At 40.1% G+C, this 27,225-nt stretch overlaps 7 protein-coding genes and 1 non-coding gene across 8 annotated transcripts; 5 read left to right on the top strand and 3 right to left on the bottom strand.

Moving 5' to 3' along the window:
- Window positions 1-70: 70 nt before the first annotated feature.
- Window positions 71-606, bottom strand: ATC70_006141 (uncharacterized protein; the record flags this gene model as incomplete). The annotated part of the gene is made up of 4 exons (XM_064825421.1): window positions 71-181; window positions 240-363; window positions 423-499; window positions 565-606. 4 exons carry the CDS (start codon window positions 604-606, stop codon window positions 71-73), a joined length of 354 nt encoding a protein of 117 aa, XP_064680798.1.
- Window positions 607-1,339: 733 nt separating this feature from the next.
- HGT20_13 (Bifunctional purine biosynthesis protein PurH) lies at window positions 1,340-2,375 on the top strand (the record flags this gene model as incomplete). The annotated part of the gene is made up of 5 exons (XM_064825420.1): window positions 1,340-1,360; window positions 1,422-1,451; window positions 1,525-1,567; window positions 1,624-1,680; window positions 1,741-2,375. The coding sequence occupies 5 exons, from the start codon at window positions 1,340-1,342 to the stop codon at window positions 2,373-2,375; spliced, it is 786 nt and encodes a 261-aa protein (XP_064680797.1).
- Window positions 2,376-2,612: 237 nt separating this feature from the next.
- Window positions 2,613-2,910, top strand: TPK2_6 (cAMP-dependent protein kinase catalytic subunit; the record flags this gene model as incomplete). Its single annotated transcript, XM_064825419.1, has 2 exons — window positions 2,613-2,616; window positions 2,672-2,910. 2 exons carry the CDS (start codon window positions 2,613-2,615, stop codon window positions 2,908-2,910), a joined length of 243 nt encoding a protein of 80 aa, XP_064680796.1.
- Window positions 2,911-3,215: 305 nt separating this feature from the next.
- CCT2 (T-complex protein 1 subunit beta) lies at window positions 3,216-5,050 on the top strand (the record flags this gene model as incomplete). Its single annotated transcript, XM_064825418.1, has 9 exons — window positions 3,216-3,329; window positions 3,388-3,411; window positions 3,472-3,510; window positions 3,564-3,688; window positions 3,748-3,910; window positions 3,963-4,063; window positions 4,125-4,265; window positions 4,327-4,741; window positions 4,808-5,050. 9 exons carry the CDS (start codon window positions 3,216-3,218, stop codon window positions 5,048-5,050), a joined length of 1,365 nt encoding a protein of 454 aa, XP_064680795.1.
- Window positions 5,051-12,390: 7,340 nt separating this feature from the next.
- Window positions 12,391-16,563, bottom strand: SNF5_2 (SWI/SNF chromatin-remodeling complex subunit; the record flags this gene model as incomplete). Its single annotated transcript, XM_064825417.1, has 2 exons — window positions 12,391-16,055; window positions 16,149-16,563. 2 exons carry the CDS (start codon window positions 16,561-16,563, stop codon window positions 12,391-12,393), a joined length of 4,080 nt encoding a protein of 1,359 aa, XP_064680794.1.
- Window positions 16,564-17,504: 941 nt separating this feature from the next.
- Window positions 17,505-22,424, top strand: ATC70_006136 (uncharacterized protein; the record flags this gene model as incomplete). Its single annotated transcript, XM_064825416.1, has 1 exon — window positions 17,505-22,424. One exon carries the CDS (start codon window positions 17,505-17,507, stop codon window positions 22,422-22,424), a length of 4,920 nt encoding a protein of 1,639 aa, XP_064680793.1.
- Window positions 22,425-23,463: 1,039 nt separating this feature from the next.
- Window positions 23,464-24,195, bottom strand: ATC70_006135 (uncharacterized protein; the record flags this gene model as incomplete). The annotated part of the gene is made up of 1 exon (XM_064825415.1): window positions 23,464-24,195. One exon carries the CDS (start codon window positions 24,193-24,195, stop codon window positions 23,464-23,466), a length of 732 nt encoding a protein of 243 aa, XP_064680792.1.
- Window positions 24,196-26,405: 2,210 nt separating this feature from the next.
- ATC70_006134 lies at window positions 26,406-26,487 on the top strand. Its single transcript has one exon. It is a non-coding gene; the product is annotated as a tRNA-Ser (tRNA).
- Window positions 26,488-27,225: the final 738 nt, after the last annotated feature.

The following is a 27,225-nucleotide window of genomic DNA, read 5'->3' as shown; positions in this document are numbered from 1 at the left end:
AACACACACACACACACAGATACACATCTCGGGAATAAAGACCTTGTATTATACAGTGTGCACCCCTTTATTATTGTTGTTGTTTGGATACAACTTGAATGTTAAACTTCTTTTGGAATTCAATGAATTCCTCCTCTTTGCGTTTATAGGTCTGTAATAACTGTTCAATGACTTGTTGGATCTATGGCGCTTTCAGTCAGTCAACTGCAACCCTTTGCCTCTCTATTGCCCCTACTTACACCACTGTAATTTGTCTCCAGAGCAGGTAAAACCTCTTTGATGGTTCTTTCAACCAATACACCGCCTACCATACGAAAGCATTTGCGTTCAGGCTCCAGTGGCGAGATACTGTCAATGACAAGCCTGTATCTCTGCATTAATACCCTTTCTTCCTCTCTCGAAATCCTCCTTCCAAAACTCACTTGTGCTCTTCCACTTCTGATTCTAATTCACCAATCTTTTGTGCCAACTGTTGAAGTTCGTTTTTATATTGATTGTACTATGTGCAAATGAGCGGGTTAAATCATCTCTTCCATCTCAAACTGTTTGATGCCAGATTGTTACTTTTTGAGTGAGTTCAGCGTCTGAAGGTCTCTTGGCTGCCATGGTAAAACGCGTGTGTATGTGCGTGTGGTATGAGATGAAAATATGAAAAAATTGTATGGTTTTGCAGCCCCTCTCTTGACTCTCTATCTGGAGTTTGAATAAGCTTAAATCAAATTTATATGAAATCAGTGATGTCTCGAATGGATGAAGCCTATATTGGAGGATCGCTGGCTTTTGGGTTGTGTTTGGATTCATCGATATGAATGAGCAATGTATGGCAGTGGTGGTTATTGTCACATTTACCCCCTGATTCGGTAATTGTCAACATTTGCGCAATGGCTGTCAAACTAGATCTCACTGCAATGTACTCATAGCTTTGCCTTCATTGGTGATGGTCCAACTGGAGTAGAAGCAAATTCTGTGACAGGCCAAGCAATATTCAGATTGGCATTGTGATTCATTTATTAGAGCTTGCCATTCTTCATCCAACACATCTCAAATGCCACGATTACAAGATTTTTACAGTTAGAAATATCCTCGAAATCATTCACTGCACTCAAAGCTATTATCCAAAGTGATAACGAGGTAAAATGCCAATGTTTAGTTCCTGCTCTACCCAAATGGCATTGTATCCGACATTTCAGTCATTTTGATCTAATCATGAAGCGAGATATCCGGAGCTTGAACAACTGAATGCATTTGTCAGCGAAACAAAATTACCTGGAAATGACGGACAAACGACCAACTGCTTTTCTTTCATTGAAAACCCAACTTGCAATAACACAAAACGGACATGTCAGCCAAATTATTCAAAGTACAGCTATTGACAAAATGCAGTCTGAAGCCTCTATGCTAATACAATCATCTCCAATTAGACCGAATTTGCAGTAGAAATGAATTGCGAGGTAAATACCAAGGGTGTAGAGGATAGAATCATTGCGAAAAAAAAAACTAATCAACCATCTCCCAAACTAAAAGTCATGTGTAAATGATGTTAAAAAGGTGATGAAGCAATTACCAGGTAGGCTGAAATAGGGAGAGGCTTCATTTGATCATTACTGACGCTGTGGTTGTTAGGCGTCACTTCATTTGACGTTGACCTTGCTGAAAAGCGAGTTGTTGTAGAGGGAACAGGTAAACAAAGTGTAAGCAACATTTGATATAGATGCCATGCTGAATGACATACAAAATTAGCCCCTCCCTCATCCATCTCAAAGGCACTTAAGGAGACTGGTCGCACTGTCATTGTGCGTGGACAAGGCGTACCTGACGGCCAAGGACATTCTGGAGCAGCTGTCTGCATCTTTGATTGTTATGGCACAGATCCTACAGCTACATTACCCACAGGCAAATCAGGCTTGGCTCGTTTCATCCAAGTGGATGACGATACCTGTCTGATTGATTTAACCATTCAGGGCCTGTCTCCTGGCAAGCACGGTGTACACATCCACGAAGCTGGAGATATTTCAGAGGGATGGCGCTCTACTGGAGACCATTTCAACCCTACCAATGTAGCTCATGGCGATGGCGTGCATGATGGACATGTTGGCGATCTGGGCAATGTTATTGTGGATGAAAATGGCTGGGGAGATCTTGTTGTAGAAAGTTCTCGTGTCAAGGTCTGGGATATCATTGGAAGAAGCATTGTGATAACTGAAAAGGAGGATGACTTGAAGAACACAACTGCCGATGGTAACAGTGGCAATGGCATCTTGTGTGGTATTATTGCTCGTAGCGCCGGTGCATTTGAAAATACCAAACTAGTCTGTGCATGCTCTGGAAACACACTATGGGAAGAAGCCCGTATGCTCGAAGATGAAGCTAAATAAATACTTGAGATCATGTGTGTATGCAAAATGTTTATTTACGTATTTTCTCTTGGAAATGATGATCTTTTGAGATACAAACCCGCCAAGACAGTTATTGGCTCGGCAACAGCTGACAAGCTGAACTCTAATGTTGTTGCTAGGTAACAGCAGCATGGCATATAAAAGAAGGGCAAATCTCGAGGTTTTACGTTTTCTTTTTTCTTTTCATCTGTTATCAATATACAAGTAATCTCAAGCATGTGTAAGTACAGGCAGTATATTCAGTGCAAATAGGGTCGTCTTAACAGTCGTAATAGCCTCCAACTATATCGTCACTTTCAAAAAGGATACTCCTGACCATGTTATTGAAGAAGAAGTCAAGAAGGTCGAGCAATCTGGCTGTACCATCAAGCACAGATACAATGCTGCCATCAAGGGTTTCTCTGTTGAGGTTCCTGATGAGCACGTAAGTACTTTATCTTTCAAGGGCGAACATGTCAACGGTGTTGAAGCCGATGGAGAGGTTACCACTCAAGGAAAGGCTCTTTTGCAGTAATTGCCTAACTATACCAAAATCCATCTCTCTGTTATCCATCATACCACGAAAAGGGTTCTCTTTCTGGAGAACTGCAATATTCTTGTTATAAATGTAAACGTTAAAATAAAGTAAATGGAATTGCTGTCCATCTTTTGGATTTTGAATAGGGTAGTTTTGCTGATACGTGTTCATGACGAAATTGTGTTTGTTATTATCTGATCTCATGCCACCTGACATTGTCGCGAGCTGCTTTTCTCTGTTATATCTTGTGCCTTTGTTTCCCTTTCTTCCACAGCCACTTCTCTACTTTTACTCTGCACGCCATGAGTGATTCAGAAACTATAGATGAAACTATTACTACGCTTAGATATGTCTCTGAATCAAGACAGCTTCTGCTTGCAAGAATAGACCAAGATACGTTGCAAAGAAGCTTAAAGGTATGTATTTCTGATTTTTGTTGCTCGAATGACTGAACGAGAAAGTCTCTTTACAAAGCGCTTTGAAAAAGACGACCAACAGGTAGTAAACTTTAAAGACAACTCTCTTCGCCTTATTTAACAGACATTTTTATTCTTGTAGACAAGACATTCGAAGCGATTGCGTTCATATACTACACAGGTAATATTCCTTTTTATATCAAACATGCCTGAGCTGAATATTTAATGCAACAGACTCAGACCTTCAAATCAAAGAGCACACTCATGTTCAAGAACATGGAAGGTAGTTTGGGCTCCAACGTCAAGGCCTATGGTGCGAGCATTCAACCAATTACAAGAAAACAACGATATTTTCACTAGTAAGTTGACTTTGACGGATGAACTATTCTGTTTTGCTTAGTCATGCCTTTGAAAATAGCACATGCATGAATTCTGTCATTGACATCTCTACATACTGTCGCCTTTCATTTTTAAGATCCATCCCAAAGCAAACAAGAACAGCCATAGTCAAGCGTTTGTCTTTGTTAACGTCAATACAATGCCTTGATCATAACTTGCCTTGCCAGGCAGTACTGAAGCAGGCAAGTGAAGAAACTCAAGTAGTTTTCGACACTAACGATTCCCTCTTGCCAGGTGAATAACAAAGATTCGTTAAAGAAAGCAGTTGCTACCGTCAAAAATTACAAACCTGCCAGTGAAATGGAAGAAAGTGTTCAAGAAATTTACTTGCACATGTAATTGATATCCATACACATTCCAATGAAACTGATGATTACTAAATATTCTGTTCCTTAGCCTCAAACAGCACAACAAGAAGCCCTTTATGTTCCACAAAGACAGAATTGATTTGTATTCAGAAGCAGATTATGTGGTCAAATTCTGGTCTCCAGTGATTGAGTCGTTCTTTGGCTCTAATGAGAAGCTTTTTATACATTGGTAATTACGATGCGTTTGTTACTGTACTCCTTCACTTTGCCACTCACTCGGCTTCTCTTAGGGGCGATACAACTTCCGATGCGTGTCGTGATAATAAGTTGGCCATTAAGCTGGATATGAGAATGATGCTGATGAAGCACGCCAAGTACGTGATTGATGGAGCTACTGGTGAATACGCCAAAAAGCCCTTTTCATCGAAATACTTCAAAGACAGACTCAAGCTGGTTCTGGCATCCAAGATTTATATGAATAAGCTGATCTCCTCGTGCAAGCACATTGATGATGCTGATATACTCAATTTCGAAATTCCTTTTTTACAAATTATGGGGTTCGAGGCCCAACTTTCCCTTCTGACCATTCAGGATAAGGAACTATACGTTGTTGAAGACTTGCAAAAGTTCTACTTTCCTACCACAAAGAAGATGATTCGTCTTGGAGCCATCAATGATCTCGTCAGGGCTTTTTCTCTGCTAAAGGTAAACATTGAAGTTGCCTTGCCAAAAGACTTTCTCGATTAATATCTTTCAATTTTGTCTCTATAGAGCTTGCTGGACGATCTTCAGGAAACTATTGAGGAAGGTCACTTAGACACCAATACAGATAAGCTTGCTCATATACAAGAAGAGAGCAGACCACCTCGCAGCAAAAAGGCTTCAGTGTGGACAAGTGAGGTCGCTTGTCCTGTAGAGAGCGATGACGGCGATGAGGAAGAAGATGAGGAGGATGAAGAGAACGACGATGAAGACGATGAAGACGACCAAAATGACGAGGACGAAGACGACTAAGATGAGGACAGCGACAACGGGAAGCCGGAAGTGTTCTCATAGATTATGACATTACTACTCAATGACAAATACGACCCAACGCAATAGCATTCAAATCAGTGGTATATCCAATTAATCAGCATTGTATCCAACGCTTTGTGCAAATATGACTACCCTCATAAACGATATGTTATTAATAAAAATCGTGAAAAACTTGAAAAAAAACGGCTGTATGAACGGTAAAGACAACAAAGGGTCATGCAACAAGTCTTTGTCATCGATGGCAAGAAGTGTACTGTCAAGGAAGTGGTTGGTCATAAAACACTCAAGCAATCTTATGGGTACAAAGCCTCTTATGTTGGCCGCCCATCTGTTGATATCATCGGGATCTCTCAAGCATATGGCATTTCATGGGGAAGCATTTTAAAGAAGTTGGACTTGAACCCGAGTTCGTTACTCACTACTCTTGTATTCGCAGTTTCTTTGGTTGTCAAAAGGTAAGCTTATCAGCGGTACTGCCATGTGGAACATGCCGCACATGTTGATTTTTGATGAACTTCTCTATGCTATAATTATGGCTATCAAGGCTTATGGTGATAGTATTGTCCCTATAACAAATGCCCGTGAGTTCACTGAAGTTCTCTGCAACACAGTCTTGATATGATTGATGCTCTTCGACTGGCTCTCCTTGGTCGCATCTTGTTGATTGCTCTTGCTGTTAATGGCTATAATCGCTCTCGTCCTCATTTAAGTACCAAGAAATCGAGCGAATCTGTAAGAAGATATATACAATGGAATAAGAAGCTGCGGCTTAACAACAAGGGAAGGTCAGTGCGAACAATCACAGTACAGCTACTGGCGATGCTTGGGTTTTTGCTTGGGTGGAATTTATTTTGACTCTGTTTAATATGAAATACAAGTAACTTATTTCTCTCGACTCTATTATTTGGCAAGATCATACATACGGAAGAGAAAGCAATCAGGAGACGCACTTGTAGCTCGTAGTGCCATATAGCCAGCTTCTTTTGCTGCTGATTAAGGTGCAAAAAAATCACTAATTCAAGGCAATGGACCCAACTCGAGGCATGGCCCAATATAGTAGGTATCTTCGCTGAGTAGTGGTACTGGTGAGCAGGTCAAATAGCAAGTCGAGAAACAATGGATCTATAGAAGGTGCAATATCCTTCAAAGACGATTGAAGCCGAGGGCCCCTACAGAGGATTGGGTGGTTTTATAGAATCTAAAAACGCTGCCATTCATATGTTCATAAAAAACGCATATTTGTCATTCAAGTGTAATAAAGATTTCCAAGCAGTTCGAGTGTAATGTAATATGATTTGCTGCAGTGAGTTTATGGAAGAGAAACATCATAATTTATTATGTATCAACCAACTCTAATGTTACGTCGGTCATTGATGATGCAAAAAACAGTATTTTTATATGATTTTTGCCGATCAGATTGATACCTGTGAGGAGAGCAACTAGCAGATAGGATTGCTGTATTAATCTGAACCCCATGATGTAAACGAAAATTAAGATCGAATATGCTTCACGTAGGTTTATTGTTAAATAAATGAGTCCCTGGTACAATAATCGCTTATAGTTGGAGGGAGAGTGGCAGCAAGGCCATTCGTAATTGATTGTGAAGCCGAGTTGAGCGTCTTAGCTACAAATCACTATTTTATTTAACCTTGTGGCCCTCATACTATGAGATCAGCAAAATTCTTTACATTTTTTCCGAGCGACTTGACTTACCAAAAGCAACGGTGACCAAGAGTATCTCAGTGACAGTACAGTCAACCCAAACCCTGTCAGGTAAGGCAGCCATATCTAGCAGCTTCGCTCTGAAGCCCATCAACTTCATTGCTATTGACTGTCGCTATCACTCGTAGTGGTATAAAAAGTTACAGCATAATGAATACCTTCGACTTGTCAGTCTCACAAGAGGCTAGTTCCCAAGCCTATATAGCTACCTCCAATGATGGTCAGAAGTAGAATATAGGTGTATCCATCACTGCATTGTGTTGCATTTCAATTTGTTGCCACAGTGTCATGGTTATCCATAAATCAATGTATTAGTGAAATCCTTCATTCTATTTGTCCAAACAACTTGACTTACCAAAAGCAACGGTGAGTCAAAGTATCTCAGTGACAGTACAGTCAACCCAAACCCTGTCAGGTAAGGCAGCCATATCTAGCAGCTTCGCTCTGAAGCCCATCAACTTCATTGCTATTGACTGTCGCTATCACTCGTAGTGGTATAAAAAGTTACAGCATAATGAATACCTTCGACTTGTCAGTCTCACAAGAGGCTAGTTCCCAAGCCTATATAGCTACCTCCAATGATGGTCAGAAGTAGAATATAGGTGTATCCATCACTGCGTTGTGTTGCATTTCAATTTGCCGCCACAGTGTCATGGTTATCCATAAATCAATGTATTAGTGAAATCCTTCATTCTATTTGTCCAAACAACTTGACTTACCAAAAGCAACGGTGACCAAGAGTATCTCAGTGACAGTACAGTCAACCCAAACCCTGTCAGGTAAGGCAGCCATATCTAGCAGCTTCGCTCTGAAGCCCATCAACTTCATTGCTATTGACTGTCGCTATCACTCGTAGTGGTATAAAAAGTTACAGCATAATGAATACCTTCGACTTGTCAGTCTCACAAGAGGCTAGTTCCCAAGCCTATATAGCTACCTCCAATGATGGTCAAGAAGTAGAATATAGGTGTATTCTCTGAAAGGTAATGTTAAGAGGAGAAAAGGAAATATGTGCTCATAAAAACAGATAACGAAATATTTTGTTGCGAGCTGACGTTACGAAATCTAATAGCAAAGTTCAACTTCAGAACGTGTAATTATTGGCAAGCCTTATCTGAGGTTAAGAAATATCCGATTACCGTTTATGCAGTTAATAATTATAGTGATACATGTCCTCTTTTTTTTTTTGCATACTGGCAGTTAGTATACACACGCTGTGGTGGCCTAAATCATTGAATTAATCTGGTTACCCAATGCCAAACCGCCGATGTTGTTTTGGTCTGCTCAATAGCAAAATAATTGCCTGTAATGATTTACAAACCAACATTGTTACTTGTCGATTGCAACCACACCATCGCAACAATGGTTTTGTCCTGTTGAAATAGCATTTCTTTGTCCTGAATATCAATTGGATGAGTCAAATGCACCACGACAAACTTATGAAGCGTATTGCCTTTTTGTTTTTGCTAGATCAACCGCATTGATGTTGTACCTGGGAAAGTTATTACTGTATTTGCTCCATTCTAGATCATTTGACAGATTGGCATTCCAGTTGATAGCCTTTCCCTCCACGGTAAGGATTGTAGCTTGGACTCGAATTTGAAGACTTATCTGACAGCTTACCACCTATTATCATGAAACAACAGTAGTTTCATTAGTAAGTTAAGCTTGCTAGAAGAAAAATTTACTGGCCCTTACCATCTTCTAGATAAAACAGCACATGTAGTAACTCAATCATTGGCATGTCTAGCTCTTGTCACTTGCCACTTGTCTTTCCTCAAGCACCTCTAAATTTAAACAAGAGCAGACATCATTCAGCGTCTACCTTCGCTAGTATCATTACAATGCCTTGGTTACCACTTGCCTGTCAATAACGTATTGAAGTAGGTATGAAAACAAAACGCTTTTGATAACTTTGAATAGTAATTCTTTTTTCCTTCTTTCTTTCTTTTCTTTTTTTGGCAAGGACAACAATGAACAGACTTTGAAGAAGGTACTTGTAGAGATCAAAATCTACTGCCCAAAAAATGAAATGGAAAACTTTTTCAAAGAGATGTACCTTAATGTGTAAACAGTCTGTGTACGTATCACACGAAATCGATAATGACCGACTACCATCTTTCTAGGCTTAAATTATATACAAGAGAGCCATTTGTATTTCACAGTGACAGAGTAGACGTGTATTCTGAGGTAGATTATATTCTCAAGTTTTGGCTGCCCCTCTTTGAGGCATTCTTTGGCTCTAGCGACAAGTCATTCGTCCATCGATAATTATGCTTTTGTTGGTACTCTTTTGCTCTATTCTTTTTTAATGTTAGGATGATACGACGGTTGAAGTGCGCAAGAACAATAATCTGAAGCCAGGACCCGACATGTGCATAATGCTGATGAAGCATGGTTGTTTCGTGATGGACAGTGCAAGTAGCCAGTATGAAAGAAAGCTTCCTGCTCAAAGTATTTGGGAGATTGCTCAAGGCTGGCGCTAGCTGCAAATGCATGCATGAACGAACTGCTCTCTACTTCCTCCACTGATAATGCTGATGCCATTTAAACAATAAACGCCCCATATTTGCAAACATGAGATTTGAAGTCTTGTTATCTGTGCTCACAATTTAAAACAAAGAGTTGTATGGTGCTGAGGACATCATGAATTTTTTCTTTCCCTTATCGAAGAACCCGTGAAAGCTCTGTCAATATTGAAGGTAATTATGATGTTATCTCGTAAAATTCAGCTTTGGCTGACCAATTTGGCTTTTTTTTTTTAGCATAGTAATTCCTGGACAATATGCATGAGTCGATTGAAAAAGGCACACGGAACTACGCAGCCAGCAAAATGCCTTCCATCGCTAGTGAGTGTTTCTCAAAAAACAGTGAGAAAGCTGAGGATTAAATTTTCAACGCTTCGAGGCCTATAAAAAAAAAGACAACATTAAGGGTGGCTCCAATGTGAGCACAGCAGAAGAGCAGATTGATCCAAGCTATTCAAGGGCTTACAAAACTGACATTGACCTCCAAACCTCAAATAATGAATCATGCATCATATCATAACATAATAATAAATCCGTGGTTCCTGAATGCCCTCAAAGCCTAAAAAGGAAGTAAGTTGATCATACAAGTATTTCGGTGGACTGGCGCTATTAAATATAAGGCTTCAAAGGAAAATAGCATGATATAAAATGCTCAGCTGGAAAATTGGCCAAATAGCCAACGGATCCTCCTACACATGATGTCTCTTTGAAATGAGTTTGCGCCTTCAAAAAGTAAGCTATGTTTTTTCTCTACTCAAGCAAGATTAGGCGCAAGGACAAACGAATTCTTTCAAAAAAAAACTTTATCTTCATTAAAGTAGTACTGAAAGAAGTGTGCTATCTTATGTGAGCGGAAGTAGGCACAAGCTTTTAATATAAATGTTGTTCCAGAAGGGCTACAACTGTCTATAAAGATTAAGGTATTCTTGATGGGTAGATATGTCTGTGTTGTGCAACAACATGTGTTATGTCAAAATACAATGTAAAATTGAATCTGCCAAAGAATTACACTTTTATTGAGAATGCATCCCAAGGATGCATTTATATACTTTTCATTATGCTAGGGTTTACAGCATGATGATGAACTATAATACAAATAGGTTTACTATCTACCCAACAATTGATTTGTAAATCATGACTAGCATGATTTACCCTAAGGACCTAAGAATAGCCTAAAACCTTTAGTGTGAGACCTTGCTATGACATTTGATATAACAACATGGACAAGCTATGATAATTGAAGTGCATCTCAGCTATCTAAATGCTGAAGTTCACCAAATGTGATAAGCGTTGTACAAGATAAATTACTACTTTGGCATTCAGAACGTATAAATGGAATAACTCTTGTCTTCTTTAATAAATCTTTAGTTTTTGTGTCTGATCTTATTCAAATAAGTCTTTTCTTGTTTTTATAATATCGAACATTTTTTATAAGCTACAGATAATAATCCTTTTATTCTTTGTGCTTAACAATAAACATTAGGTATGATATAATTATAAATATATATGGATAGGAATGAATAAGTGAAAATGACTACAGTTATTGGCCAATTGAATAGTAGTTTTCATTTGTAAATTCAGACTTTAGTCGGAAAGTGCCTGCTTGTTGAATTGCAGCTGATAACATATAGGTTTTGGGCGAACTTATGAAGTAAACGTACATCTGGTACTTTTTTAAACCTTATATAATAATGGATGTAACGTAGAACTATCGAATGGTCTTTGTTTTGTGCGAATTTGTCGAGTATTTGTCGAGATATCGCCAAAAAGGGTATCGTGCAAAATCATCAATTTTTCTTCAAAATCTGCCTGTGATAGCAAGCAAAAAATCTGGTGACGATTTTCTGGTCAGGACAATATTTTCAATATTTCATGATAGAGTTATTCCAGGGCTTCAAGTAATAGCTCATTCGATAGGAATTTTTTTGCTCTACAATGTTTAGTAATGCTTAACAAAATGTTTTGATGACAAATACTGATTAATCATTTGAAACAGTGAAAAGTCGCAAAATTTAACTTATCAAATATCAGCTGAACAATGTACAGCAAACACTTGATATAAATTCCATTGTATTTTCCTTGCAATTCTCTACAAGCTTCATATAAGTTTGAAGGGGTGCTTACTATCAAGAAACGCGTAATTTTAAGGTCAATAGATTTCGGAATCCCATGGATCATCATTCAGAACAATAAAAGTTGAAGCTCCGTTGGCCTTCCGCATGTGTACACCACACAAGCATGCATTTGACCAAGCTTTTCAAAAATCGGAGCATACGAAAAGGGCCATATTAACTTGCTAGTTTCTGTTTAGGATATAGATCATTGATGAATTCGTAATAATAAGTCGATGATAATAATCAGTTGTCAACTGTATCTAAAACGAAAGCAAAGAGCTTCTTTATTACAGGGCATCTAGCTTGCTTAAATATGGTAAATCCCTGGTCAATGACTACTACGTTGAGATGGTATATAAATAGCAGGCCACTGGGGCCTTATGGATTGTTGGTATAGCTTGTTGAGAGGCCACCTAAGTCGGTATGTTTCATGTAGTGTAGGTGGATCTCGATATTTTGACATTGGGGAGATTGAATGTATTGTAGTTCCTGAGGCACCTGTGCACACACAATTGACTGGACTTGTAAACATAGATGTGATGTGATACGATAAACATCATCTATGCTGCTACACTGTAAAAGGTGGCTTGAGGAGAAAGTGAATGTAGCCTAAGATGCATGCTTGTATGCAACATTACCCCCACCCAGCTTTCGACCAGCCACAAACTAGGATATCATACGAGCCGAATGCAATAATCGAGGATACAACACAGAACGAAGAGACAGAACCAAGAAACAAGAAGGCGATACAAACAGGTAGACAGGCAAAGCGATGGAAACCAATATGAAGTAAAAAAACCGAGATGGTGCCAAAAAAAACAACATACATGGGGTATACGAGGAGAGGTTATCAGAAGATGATAGCAGCAAAGGGAATAGCAGATCGAAGAAAAACCTTGTAAAAAAAAACCATATTCAGGCCAAAAAAAACAAATCAAGGACAAAAAGATCACGGCTATTGCTGAATGTTATGGTTACGAGAGTTTGGAATCGACGGATAACGCAATGTGACGGACGGTCCTGCATGCTTACGACGACTATAAATCTTGCGCTTATTGACAGTGTTGGGAAGGAGTCGATTGGGATTCTTGTGATCCGGTGCAATGCGATCCCAGTAGTCGCGAATAGGTCGTTTGGAATCAAAATCGCTTTCATATTGCCAGGTATTGTCCTTCGAGGACGGATAACCTACCCAATTGACAAGAAACTTCATTCGACCAGTCTTTCTTTCAACGCGATGATTGACGATGGCTTGCACTTCATAGTGGCGAGGAAGTAAGCCTTTTGTAACATGATTGTCCGAGAAATCGACAACGCGAATGTGCTGGGTGGGCACATCACGGGGCAGCAATTCACCAGTAATGTCGGCTAAAGTATAACTACCATTGCGAGTATAGTTCTTGATGAAATATGGACCGAGCCATCTAGGGTGAAGTTTAGTTGACCTGACAGGGTCGAAGAGCATGACCTTTGAATTGATGGGATACTTCTCTTCAATGATCTTGTGATGCTTTTCGAAGCGCTCATGGTCGCGCAATTGTGTTTCTTTGATACGCTTATGGATGGCAGGGATTACCACATCCTTAATGTTCTGTAAGCGGGCATCAATGACTTCCTTGGTAGGATCCTCGGGTGTCTGGTCAGCATTAGGCAATTGAGTGTAATCCTGGAAGAGATTTGGGGCACGCCCAAACATGATAGCAAACGGCTGCGATTGATGCAATCTAGCATATTGAATGTTCATGGCATACTGAATGACATCGAGATACTCATCCCATGCCTCAGGTTCTGCAGCATCGTGTGTCAATGATTTAATGATAGATCGTTTCGAAATGCCCACATACGCTTCGACAACACCATTAGCTTGTGCAGCGTACGGCAACGAGGTCAAGCGATCCATGCCACTAATCTGACTGAACTCTCTCATAAATGCTCCAACAAATTCAGAGCCATTGTCACTAGTGAGTCGCTTGGGAAATCCAAATAGACAACATACACTAAGCAATGCTCTTGCAACAGTGATTGGACTCTTATCAGGAAGAGCTCGTAGAATGGTGAATCGACTGAAATAATCAACAATGACTAGCAGGAAGTTATTGCCCGAGGTGGAAGTCGTAGCGAAATCACCTAAATCGATAGCTATATGATCGAACACATTGTCTGGCAACACGCTACGAGGAGGATGATATCCCACTTGGTAGATACCATGCGATTGACAAGCATGACAATCCTTGGTTACTGTGGCGATGTCATTGCGCATGTTGGTCCAATGTACCTTGTAATCATTGTGCAAAATCTTTTCCATTGAATTGATGCCCACATGACCGAGTAAATGCACTCGCATAACAAGCTCTAGACGATCCTTCTTCGGAGGAGTCATGTAATCAGCATATTTCATAGCACGTGAAATAAGAGCATTACAACCTGACTGTCCACCAGATGAACCATTGTATGAACTTTTGGCATCAGCAGTCTGTTGATTCTTTAAATCTTGAGCGCTGACAGATGGCATGTTGTAGGTGCTCGCATCAAAAATATCAACATTGCTATCATTCAATTCCTTGGAATAATAGTGTGGATCCAATTCGGTTGGCATCCCAAAGGAAAGCTGCTGCAATTGCTTTTGATTGTTGAACTGCTTCTTGCGTTTGAACTGCGTACGATTGGAGTGATTGGGCTTAGCAAGAGAAAATTGAGTGACTTGGGACTCTTTGGCGTTGGTGAAGCCATGTTTGTTCTTTCGCGTAGGTTTACGCTTTTTTTCAGGTAGCATAATACTTTGATTGTTATAACGATTACCCCCACCCAGGTTATTGCCACCCTCGTCATCGTCAGAGGTGAATAACCGACTGAGTGCATCAGGTAACAGGTTACGCGTACCAGGGATATGAACCAGCTCATACTTGTAATCAAAGAACAGTTTTTCATACCACGTCAACAGCATCATGTTGGGCGTACTTTGCGTTTGAAGCCAGATTAAAGAGCGATGATCTGTGTGCAAGACAAACTCAATACCGAAAAGCCATTTGTGGTATTTGGTAAGCATGTAGACAATGGCAAGCAACTCACGTTTGGTGGTAGAATAGGCCATTTCAGAAGGGGAAAGCTTACGACTCGCCATGACAACGTAATGAACCACGCCATCCTTGATGTAGTAGATGATACCACCGATAGCAGTAGCTGAGGCATCAGTAGCGACGTGCAGCTTGTAACGAAAATCAACTGGGCTGAGAGCGACTGGAGATGACAGAGCATCCTGCAACGATTTGAATGCCTTGGTATGCGCATCAGTCCACAAACCAGAAAGGGATTTACAATTGCGCAATGCATCGAGAGGTGCTGCCAGTTCGCTGTATCCAGGGATGACATTTCGAAAGTAATTGCAAAACCCCAAGTACTTCATCAGCTGCTTACCAGTGGTAGGTATAGGCCACAGATGAAAATTGGTCAATTTGCGAGCGTCAGGCACAAGGCGGTTCTGAATGATGCTCCAACCCAGCACATGAGTACTGCGCTGAGCAAACACAAACTTGTCCTGGTTAATTTGGAGATTAACCTTGGTCAGACGACGGATCACCTCAGCGACTAACGCAACGTGCTCATCCAGAGAGTCAGTGTACGTAAGGCACCCTAAATCGTCGATATAAAGTGACACCTGATCAAGCATGTCGGTAAACAAATTGGATATCAAGCGCATAGCTAAATTGCCCATGAAATTTACTCCAAAGCAAACCTTCCTGTGGACCCATTGCGTTTGCGTGAATGGATCGGTAAAGGTTAACTTGTGGCGATGACGTGGATCGACCAAGAAACTCGTGAAGAAACTTTTGATGTCGATGGAACTTGTCATGACAGCGCGGCTGTGACGAGCATGGATCTCATCAATGCGAGGCATAATGTACTTGTCAGTGGAGACCAAGATTTGGTTGAGTAGGCGAACGTCAGCAACAATACGTAGCTTGTCAAACGAATATTCACCATTAGAATTCTTTTTGGCAACGACGAGCAAAGGAGAATTCCAGCCATTATGACTTGGACTGCGCTCAATGACACCATCTCGTTCCCACTCCATCAACTGCTTAGACACAGCTTCCTTATAGACAACTGGAATAGGATAGGGAGCACGATAGGCAACCTTACCAGGGATTGTCTCGAGTTGGACAATCGCACCAGGCAAGTTACAATGAGTAGTGGCAAGATCAATGGCAGCATTTTCTACCAATAACTGTTCAATAGGTTTGAAAGCCTTTGCACGCTCAGCAGGTGATCCGTATGGATCGTTATTAGGCTCGATGTCAGGATCAATGGGGTCGGGAAGTCTGGGTCCAAGCTCTTCAAACCATGTTGAAGCAAGGCCAGTGATTCCAATCTGTAGATCAGGCATGATATCCAACCCAAGCAACATGGGGCAATCATCCGAATCAGTAAAGAAATCAAATATCTCAAATGTGTGAATAAAACTGCGTTTATTATACGAGATTTTAAGTGAGCAAGTGCCAATACGAGGTTTAACACTGTCTGTATGGCCTAACTGGACCTGACCATGAACAGAGCGGTTGATTTGAACACCAAGCTGGTTGGCGAAACGAGGGGAACAAATTGAAAATGTACATCCCGTATCTAAAACACCATATACCTTGTGCGATTATTTGTGTGCATGAACTGCAGTATGTAGATCAATGTCCATAGGCTCAACAGCCGAGTGGCAATCACTTTGATCGTGACGACTCTGTTTAGCAACAGCAGCGGGCACCAACAACGAGGAACCAGATTCACTCGAGTTGTTGTTACTTTGCTGATCTTCCTGAACAACAACAGAATTACCAGTAGTAGGTTGGGCTTGAGGAGACGAAACAGACGATGACAACAATGCGGCACTGCGGCCACCATTGGTCTCAACAGCAAGACGAGATTGAGAACGCGGAGGGTTCTTTTTGATCACTTGCAAAAGCTCAACACAGTCGTCAGTGCTATGGGTCTTGCTATTTGGATGGTATCTGCAGAACTTGGCTGCACCAGCCTCAGACAACGAGCCCACAGTAGGATCAACAGCAGGAGCAGTTGCAATAGCAGTGGTGAACGAGCCGTACCAAGTACGTTTGTGGAATACATCCACTATGATCTGCATTCCGACAGTTCATCCAGTTACCAGATTTAGATATAAACTGTATGTACACTGGATTAGATGTACGATATCGATTTATACTATGATCATGAGAAGATATGGACTTCAGATACGCTAGTACTATAAGATTCATACTATATAAGATATAGGCTATAGATGGCACCACGGACATGGATGGCACTATAGACTTATACTTGTATTCCGACATTAACTACGGATGTTTACCATATCTGGATAGGCACCAAGATTAATGCAATATGAGCTTGTTGCTTCAGATGTGCACTTCATGATCCACGCTATAAGACACATGCTTATATCCGTGATACTAGCTACAGATACTTTATGTACTACAGACTTGTACTATATATGAGACATGCTATAGACATGCATACGATATGCTATAGACATGCCATATATCCAGATACATGCTAAAGATGTATGCTTAGCGATATACACTCAGATATGTACTATTAATATAGACTAAGAAGACTGTACCTATCGGATACATGCTACTAGATCGATATTAATTATCCTTATGGAAAGGATAGATCAGGGTACTTCGGATGAGAGTCTAATTATTCATCCAGACAGAGCTAAATCATGATTAGCTTGCTGGAGTTGTCTTTTAGCATGATTAGACATTAGTTGATCTGAGTTGACTTATTTGTCAATCTAATTAATAGAACTTTTATCCATTGTTATAGTATATAAGAAGGATCATCTACCTGGCCAGTAGAGAGACTTCAGTTTACTTGACACCTGTCAGTTTGATAATAAAATATACCTTTATCAAGTTGACATTACTGTTTTTTATTCTTTTTTTTCCGTGAATTTTAGTCTGTAAAGCCTCAAATTCCACATTTTTTTCAACTCAAAGGTTATCACTTTTACACTTTATCTTATACTCTACATTTTATTATTCTACTTTAAAAACTATTTTTATCATGTCTCACAACCAATACAACGCTACCGAAAACACTCAAGAGGATATTGCTCAAGACTCTATCCGTGTTTCTTCTCCTTATGACTCATCTATGCAAGTGGATGAGCACGCTCAACTTTCTGCAGTTGATCATCTTCTCAAGAAGATTGACACTGCTCAGGCTCGCTTGGATCAGATCCATCGTAACGCTGGTGATACTTACACTGAGGAAGAACGCTTGGCGGCTGATGAAGCATCTGCGTCTATCGAATGGCTCAGCAAGCAAGTCAATGCGATTACTAAGAGGGCTGATTCCAAAGCAAGACCTGTCAATCTCAATGAGATCCCCCGTTTCCAGGTGGTAGGACAAGCTAAGCATTGGCCTGACCATCCAAGATTCACCACAGTCGATCATTTCTTCAGTGCTTTTGAGAACGTCATCAGAGCATCCGGTAATGAAGTAAATTTGGTTTGGAAACGCTACGTGCCTGTTTCACTGCCATTTGACTTCGAATCATGGACCAAGAATGATCTTCTGGCATGCAATGATTGGGATCAAGCCAAGGCATTGTTCCGCAAACATTTTGGTGCTCCCATCAACTCTGAGGAATCCATGGCCAAACTCTTCAGCATGCGCATGAAGAACAAAGATACTCTACAGGACTATACGAATAAGTTCATGAAGTACGTCAAGGATTGTGGCTTCCCTCCTAACAGCAACATGTTAGCCAAGTTCTATCAGTTCACGCTGTTACGCAAGAATCAGCAAATGATGGTCAACCAAATGTCCGTCAAGCATGGTTCCAACCACAAATGGACTATCAACGAGATCTATGAGTGTGTGTTGCCTTTGTTCCTTGTTGACGAGCAAAATCGTGGTGATGATGATGTTGAGGTCGACATCAGAGGTAAGTGTAAGGGTGGTTCTGGTGGTTCTGGTTCGAGAACAAAGATGGCAAGGGTATCTGCCACTGGGTATTTCTGTGCGAAGCATGGCGGGAGCAATGCCAACCACAACACCATTGACTGTAAGTCAAGATTGAAGCACTTTGGCTCTGACAACAAGCCTAACCGGGCTACTACTGCTGCTCCGTATTCTATGAATTCCTCATCCTCTGATCCCAAAACCTGCAACTTTTGTGGTAAGCCCCGTGCTTACGGTCATCGTTGTCAAGAGTTCTACGACTGGAAGAAGGAGAGAGAATCAAGGAAGAACATTGGTGTGCATACTGTACAAACAACCACTGTTCGCAAGGACAACAAGTCTGGTTCTGGTTCTGAGACCAACGATGTTACCATGGAAAGTAGCACTGATTCTGACATTGGTGATGCTGTTGGAGATGTCACCATGGAGGAAATAGATGCTTGCTTGGACGAGATTGAAGCAGAGGATGCCTCGCTCAACTGTAAGTCTAATGTGAAAAATGTACCTGAAAGTTTCAATCCATTTCAGTTACTGACTCCTATTATTTTAGAGAGCAAAGAAGGAAAACCAGTCCGTTTGATCGCGAAAGTAGATACGGGATCAGATTCCACCTTCTTAAATAAAAACATTTTTCACAATAAATTACTATTCACTTCCCAAGATATTATTTCTGTTGAAGGCAATTTGAACTTTCTGAGTCATTCAGTAAAGAGATTGGGTAAAACACCAGCTATCAAGATAAGATATCTTAATGACATTGCATTTGATCACTCGTTTGAGCTATCCAATTTTATTCAGGACCTAGGCGATTTTGATGTGCTACTGGGTGTAGACACATTGAGTCGACTTAGAATTGGGCTAACTGGCGTTGCTCACAAGTTTGCTGATATTGGACATCTTACAGAGGAAGAGAAATCAGAGCTTCTTGAAAGCATCGATTTCGAAAATGTCAATTTTGATACTAAACATTCTATTGATCCAGAAACCGCATCAATCTTTGAATCCCAAGCTGAGGAGAATAAGTATATGAGCAACATCCAAGATGCTATTGATGAGAATCAGAGAATCAAGCCTGGAACGTTTTGTAACGTGCCTGAATCTGAGATCACTATACCAATCAAGGAGAATGTTGATTACTACGTCAAGCAATATCCGATCGCACATCATGCAATGCCCGAAATCGAAAAGCAATTGAATGAATGGCTGGATGCAGGAATTGTAGAACAGTGTAGACCTAACGGCTTATTCAACAGCCCTCTCATTGCAGTATCAAAGAAGGACAATGATGGCAAACCCACCAAAACTCGAGTTTGTATGGATGTGCGGAGGATCAACCAGCATATGCCCAACAATACAAACCAATTTGAGATACCAAATATACAGGATATCTTCACCCGGATCAAGCAGAAGGGGACAATATTTTCGAAAATCGATCTGAAAAACGCATATTTTTCATTTAGAATTTCTGACATATCAAGAAATGTGCTTTTGTTCAATTTTAGAGGAAAATCGTATAGATGGTTAGGCTGCTGTTTCGGGTTGCGCCCAATCACATCTGTCTTTAGCTCTGTCATGAACATTTTGTTTTCTGATATGCCCAACGTGGAGGTCTATGTGGACGACCTATGCCTCGTATCTTCATCCTTATCCAGTCATTGCGAATTGATTAAGGAGGTGCTGAGACGCTTGACACATGCCAACTTAAAGATTGGTGTTGAAAAGTGCTCCTGGTTTCGATCTAGCATCTACTTGCTAGGCTTTGTAGTTGGTCCTCATGTTTCCAAGGTTGACATGCGACGTCTCTCTGACATTGATCATTGGGGTCCATGCAAATCTGCCAAACAGGTTAAACAACTAGCTGGTGTTATTTCATATTTGAGACCACACATCCCAAATCTGTCAAAACTGATGGCGCCTATTGATGCTCTACGAAATGATCCAGATGCTGGTAGCAAATGGACTGAGGAGCACACCAAACGACTTGAGATTATCAAGAAGGTCTTGTTATCTGAAGCTTTACTGACTGCACCAGACATGAATAAGAAATTTTATCTTGAATGTGATGCTAGCTTATATGCAGTTGCAGTCATTTTGACGCAGCGCGACGATCAAGGACGCACAGTCTATGTGGCGATGTTGAGCAAATCTCTGACCAAATCCCAACAGAACTGGCCTGTCCTGAGACGAGAACTGTATGCCGTGTTATTCGGTTTAGTTCGTTTGCGACCCTTATTGTACGGGCATCCTGAGATTGAGGTTATGACAGATCATCGAGCTCTGATTTATATCTACACATGTAAATGTCCTACTAGAGTCATTCAAAATTACATGGAGATTTTAAACGAGTATCCCCAACTGCAATTCACTCATATCAAGGGCTTAGACAACATCTTACCTGACAAACTTAGTCGCTTGTATGAACCTTTAGAAGATCATACAGAGCTGGCGGGAGACAGTGATAAGAAAATTGCTAAATTACAAAAGAATATCATGAGAAGCAAAGGCTCCAAGAAACGATTCATTGGCAACAATAAGCAAACAAAGCATTATCTAACCAAGAACAACGTAGTCTATAATAAAGACAAGCACTTGAATGTACTTGCTATGAAGATCAAGGAGGGCAATTATGAAAGCGTTGCTTACATTGCACCACCTGACAATGAGAGAGACCAACTGCTTCGTGAAACTCATGAATTTGGACACTTTGGTGCCACTAGTATTGTCAAGAAACTACATGAAGAAGGTATTCATTGGACAGGTCTATATGATGATGCAAAGGCAATTTGTCAATCATGTATGGAATGTGCAAGGCATAATGTAGTTCAAAAGGGTTACCATGAACTGAGAAACGTTGTAGCGTATGGTCCATTTGATCACATAGGCATTGACTTTCTTGGTCCGTTAACTCCAACCAACAATGGCAATATATATATATTAGTTGTATACGACATTTGCACCAGATTTATTATAACTCGTGCATTGCCCAACAAACAAACCGATACTGTCGCTAGAGCTCTGACTACCATCTTTGGAGACTTTGGCGTAGTACAAATACTACAATCTGATAATGGACGTGAATTCAAGAGTGCTTTGATGAGCGAGATCGGTAAAGCACTTGGCATCAATCAAAGATACTCTACGGCTTTCCACGCTAGGGGCAATGGTGCATCCGAATCAGGTGTTAAAAATATTCTTAATGCACTTCGTAAGATGGTCAGTGAACACATCTATGACTGGGACTCGGTTCTACCTGGAACTCAACTGGCTATAAACACAAAAATTAGGTATCGCACTGAGAGTGCACCTTTTCAATTGATGTTTGCTAGACCATTGAATAGATTCGTAGACTACGATGATCCTAAGATCAAGGACAACTTACCAAAGAAGCCAATGACTCTCGGTGAGCTACGCAAGAAGGCAGAGATTATGAACCAGGTTGTCTTTCCAGCTATTAACCAAAGAACACAACGCATTATTGAAGAGCAAGCAACGCGATTCAATAAGCATCACAAGATTACACACTTCAAAGTTGGTGATTGGGTTATGGTAAGACTTCCGCATAGAGAAAGCAAACTTGAGGCCGCTTATGATGGACCTTATCAAGTTGTTCAAAAGAAAAGATCTACATATGTGTTGAAAGACGATATGAATGAACTACTACATCGCGACTATGTGCCATCTGAATTGAAGCTGGTAGCAATCGACGAGTCTATCATCGAACAAGAAGTATATGAGGTTGACGAGATCAGAGCGCATCGTGGTCCTGAACACAATAGAGAGTATTTGGTAAAATGGAAGACATTTGGAGAAGCTGCCAACTCCTGGGAAACTGCTGCATCGTTCAACAACCCTCAAACCATTCGTAAGTACTGGGCAAAGATCAAGGAATATGAGCTGCTTGAGAAGAGAAGACAGGCACTAAATAGTGACACTGCTTCCTCCAAATCAAAGCGTAAGCGTGATGATTCTGACAAGCGTTTGAGAGGCTCTAAGAGACTCAACGTTGCAGAACAGTAAAGTGATGTTTGTCATGGGATATATCAGGGCAACATGCAAATTGCAGTAGCACCTTTAGACTATCACATTGCGTTATATCTTTGTCAGCGAATACGAAATACAGATCATTGATCGTTTACATAATTCTTTGAATTAGTCAACATGCGTTGAAACTGGTGGGGGCAAATGTGGAATACATCCACTATGATCTGCATTCCGACAGTTCATCCAGTTACCAGATTTAGATATAAACTGTATGTACACTGGATTAGATGTACGATATCGATTTATACTATGATCATGAGAAGATATGGACTTCAGATACGCTAGTACTATAAGATTCATACTATATAAGATATAGGCTATAGATGGCACCACGGACATGGATGGCACTATAGACTTATACTTGTATTCCGACATTAACTACGGATGTTTACCATATCTGGATAGGCACCAAGATTAATGCAATATGAGCTTGTTGCTTCAGATGTGCACTTCATGATCCACGCTATAAGACACATGCTTATATCCGTGATACTAGCTACAGATACTTTATGTACTACAGACTTGTACTATATATGAGACATGCTATAGACATGCATACGATATGCTATAGACATGCCATATATCCAGATACATGCTAAAGATGTATGCTTAGCGATATACACTCAGATATGTACTATTAATATAGACTAAGAAGACTGTACCTATCGGATACATGCTACTAGATCGATATTAATTATCCTTATGGAAAGGATAGATCAGGGTACTTCGGATGAGAGTCTAATTATTCATCCAGACAGAGCTAAATCATGATTAGCTTGCTGGAGTTGTCTTTTAGCATGATTAGACATTAGTTGATCTGAGTTGACTTATTTGTCAATCTAATTAATAGAACTTTTATCCATTGTTATAGTATATAAGAAGGATCATCTACCTGGCCAGTAGAGAGACTTCAGTTTACTTGACACCTGTCAGTTTGATAATAAAATATACCTTTATCAAGTTGACATTACTGTTTTTTATTCTTTTTTTTCCGTGAATTTTAGTCTGTAAAGCCTCAAATTCCACAACGTTGTTCTGGAGACAGCATAGGTGGTACTAAGCGAGCATATTCCTTGTCGAAATCCATCTTGTAAGCGAACATGACATCCTCAAACTTCAACAGACAAGCGTCGACTGTAGGAAATATAGGGCTTTTGGGGTCGAATTCATCCATACCAACCCACTGAAATGCAGGTAAGTTGTTGGGAAAGAAAACCGGTACAGAGGCGCTCTTGTTGGATTTGACTCCATCGACTGAGGATGAGCCAAACGAAGCAGCAGCCGAAGAAACGAGGTTATCATTTGCAGTAGCTTTGGATGCAAGCAAACAATCTCGAATCTGTATGATACTTTGAATGGACGTATTCAACTGGATCAACCGAGCTAGGGCCTGGGCTCTGGCCTCCTCACTTTGCTCGAGGAGCAAGGTCGTAGAGAGAAGCTGAACTTCGGCGAGCTGATTGTCAACAATTAGCTTCAACTGATCAGTGCGACCTTGAAGATCCACATCACTAGAAGATGAACTAGCAGAGGAAGGGGGGTCGAGGTCCATCGCATCACTAGCAGTAGTAGTGGGAGCTTCGCCAGCTTGACCACCCAATTTCTGAGACGTTTCAGCGAGAAAAAACTGAGAAGGGCCAGTAATATCTACAGCCTTGGTGGCACTGGCGTCTGAAGGACGCAGCTCAGTGTTTCCAGCAGGCTTAGATTCGGAACTGGGGGGTGTGGTGGTACTTTGAGCAGACATCAGAGTATACAAAATTGAGAAGTAGTAGTAGTAAGAGTAGTAGTATTGATACAATCAAGGTTTTGATTAAAAAAAATGATGAATTCGTAATAATAAGTCGATGATAATAATCAGTTGTCAACTGTATCTAAAACGAAAGCAAAGAGCTTCTTTATTACAGGGCATCTAGCTTGCTTAAATATGGTAAATCCCTGGTCAATGACTACTACGTTGAGATGGTATATAAATAGCAGGCCACTGGGGCCTTATGGATTGTTGGTATAGCTTGTTGAGAGGCCACCTAAGTCGGTATGTTTCATGTAGTGTAGGTGGATCTCGATATTTTGACATTGGGGAGATTGAATGTATTGTAGTTCCTGAGGCACCTGTGCACACACAATTGACTGGACTTGTAAACATAGATGTGATGTGATACGATAAACATCATCTATGCTGCTACACTGTAAAAGGTGGCTTGAGGAGAAAGTGAATGTAGCCTAAGATGCATGCTTGTATGCAACAATCATCTCTGAGAGGCAAATGTATTAAGCGCTGTATATTACATAAGAGGATCTGAGAATGAGCAGAGATGCATAGTAGAAGTGAGAGGTCTTTATTCAAGCAGCACGAAGGAACATGAGTGGTGCCATCAAATGGCTAATCTATATCCTGGTTCCTAGAGAGTGGTAGCCTATGGCCTTTCGTCCCTGGAAGTGGGTTTCAATTCCGACAAATGTTCTTCCGTCAAAGCTATTAGGAAGAACATTCTATCCTGCTGGATCATCTTTGTTGTTTATCCTTGACTGGCGGTTCATGAGTTCTTATGCAGCACATTCTCGTTAACTGGTTCAAGACTTATACAATTATCCCGCATTCAAGATCAAGGCCCCATTGTTGCGGCACTGTCAAATAATTATAGATACCTTTGATATCTACACTAGTTTTGATCCCCATTCAATCTTGGAATAACGTAATAAATATATTCAGTTCTAATTGTATTTACTCTGTCTATATTTCGTTATTCTAAACAGTTTCAAGTTATCAATAGATACTTGACATGTTGGAGAATCTTGCTTTTAGGACTAGGCAGTTGTAGCTTGTATGGAATACATCCACTATGATCTGCATTCCGACAGTTCATCAAGTTACCAGATTTAGATATAAGCTGTATGTACACTGGATTAGATGTACGATATCGATTTATACTATGAGAAGATATGGACTTCAGATACGCTAGTAATATAAGATTCATACTATATAAGATATAGGCTATAGATGGCACCACGGACATGGATGGCGCTATAGACTTATACTTGTATTCCGACATTGACTACGGATGTTTACCATATCTGGATAAGCACCAAGATTAATGCAATATGAGCTTACTGCTTCAGATGTGCACTTTATGATCCACGCTATAAGACACATGCTTATATCCGTGATACTAACTACAGATACTTTATGTACTACAGACTTGCACTATATATGAGATATGCTATAGGCATGCCATGTATTATCCAGATACATGCTAAAGATGTATACTCAGCGATATACACTCAGATATGTACTATTGATATAGACTAAGTAGACTGCACCTATCGGATACATGCTACTAGATCGATATTAATTATCCTTATAGAAAGGATAGATCAGGGTACTTTGGATGAGAGTCTAATTATTCATCCAGACAGAGCTAAATCATGATTAGCTTGCTAGAGTTGTCTTTTAGCATGATTAGACATTAGTTGATCTGAGTTGACTTATTTGTCAATCTAATTAATAGAACTTTTATCCATTGTTATAGTATATAAGAAGGATTATCTACCTGGCCAGTAGAGAGACTTCAATTTACTTTACACCTGTCAGTTTGATAATAAAACATACCTTTATCAAGTTGACTTTACTGTTTTTTATTCTTTTTTTCCGTGAATTTTAGTCTATAAAGCCTCAAATTTCACAGGAGCATTTTGGCCAGAAATTGCAAATAGTGGGCTACAGAATATGAGGGATTTTTTTTTATTTTTTTTTTCCCACTCCAAAGGGAGGCTCGATGTTTTGACGATAATTTATCTAAAAAAAAAAATATACAAATTTACTGGTTAAAACAACGACGGTGTTGTCTCACATAGGTCATAAAGCCTCGAATTCCACAGTAATACTTCAAAAAGTTGCAGAGAACTAAATAAATATTTTGAAATATATATTATATATATACCTTCCAAATATAGAAGGTCGCTTTGTCCGAGTGGTTAAGGAGTATGACTAGAAATCATATACGCTCTGCGTGCGCAGGTTCAAATCCTGCAGGCGACGGTATTTTTTACGAAAATTTTGTGTAGTGCACGTAGCATACTTATTTTCGTTTTGTTTCGCTTTTCCGTTGCTTGAAGCATTTTGTGGCAATTGATCTACTAATTTAGATCTAAATCGTGTAGAGGCTATCAAGTGACCCAAAACTTCTATAAACAAGTATATTGTCTTCTTTTTTGACCTATAGAGGAAACTTTTCATGATTGCTTAAGATTAACAATTGCCCTATCAATTTCAAGTTTCCTAAGTTGTGGTCCGGAATATTTGCAATTGAATCAAGTAGCATCCATTATGGAAAAACCGAGCGCAAATAGAAATGGAAATCATTAGTTTCTGCTTGAGATGGGAAATTAGACGGTTCATAGCGTATCTAATGCAAGCAGTGTTGGTCACTTAATTCAATCAACACGCCACAGTCATTCTCAACGAGGAGCCCAGTGCATTAAATATGCAGCAGCGTTTGTAATTGATATCTCTTTGATATACCAATGTTGATTCTGATCAAACTTCCAACCTATACTTATGATTTGACATCAGATATCATGTTTGTAGTGCTGAGATCCCAGCATTGCTTAATTTGATATTACAAAAATCTAAATTCTACAAAATGAATGTGAGCCTTCCTAAATTTATCATTTGTGCACTGTTCTCTGAGTTTGTGCACCCATTATACAAATGCTGTTTTGTATGACAGCTTTCACCCATTGAAATAGCATAGCATTGCTATCAAATAGCTCACTG

The sequence above is a fragment of the Mucor velutinosus genome, assembly GCF_035048745.1.
Source record: "Mucor velutinosus strain NIH1002 chromosome Unknown tig00001544, whole genome shotgun sequence".
NCBI classification, from domain to species: domain Eukaryota; kingdom Fungi; phylum Mucoromycota; class Mucoromycetes; order Mucorales; family Mucoraceae; genus Mucor; species Mucor velutinosus.
Note: the sequence above shows the minus strand (reverse complement) of the source record. Positions and strands in the feature narration are given on the sequence as shown.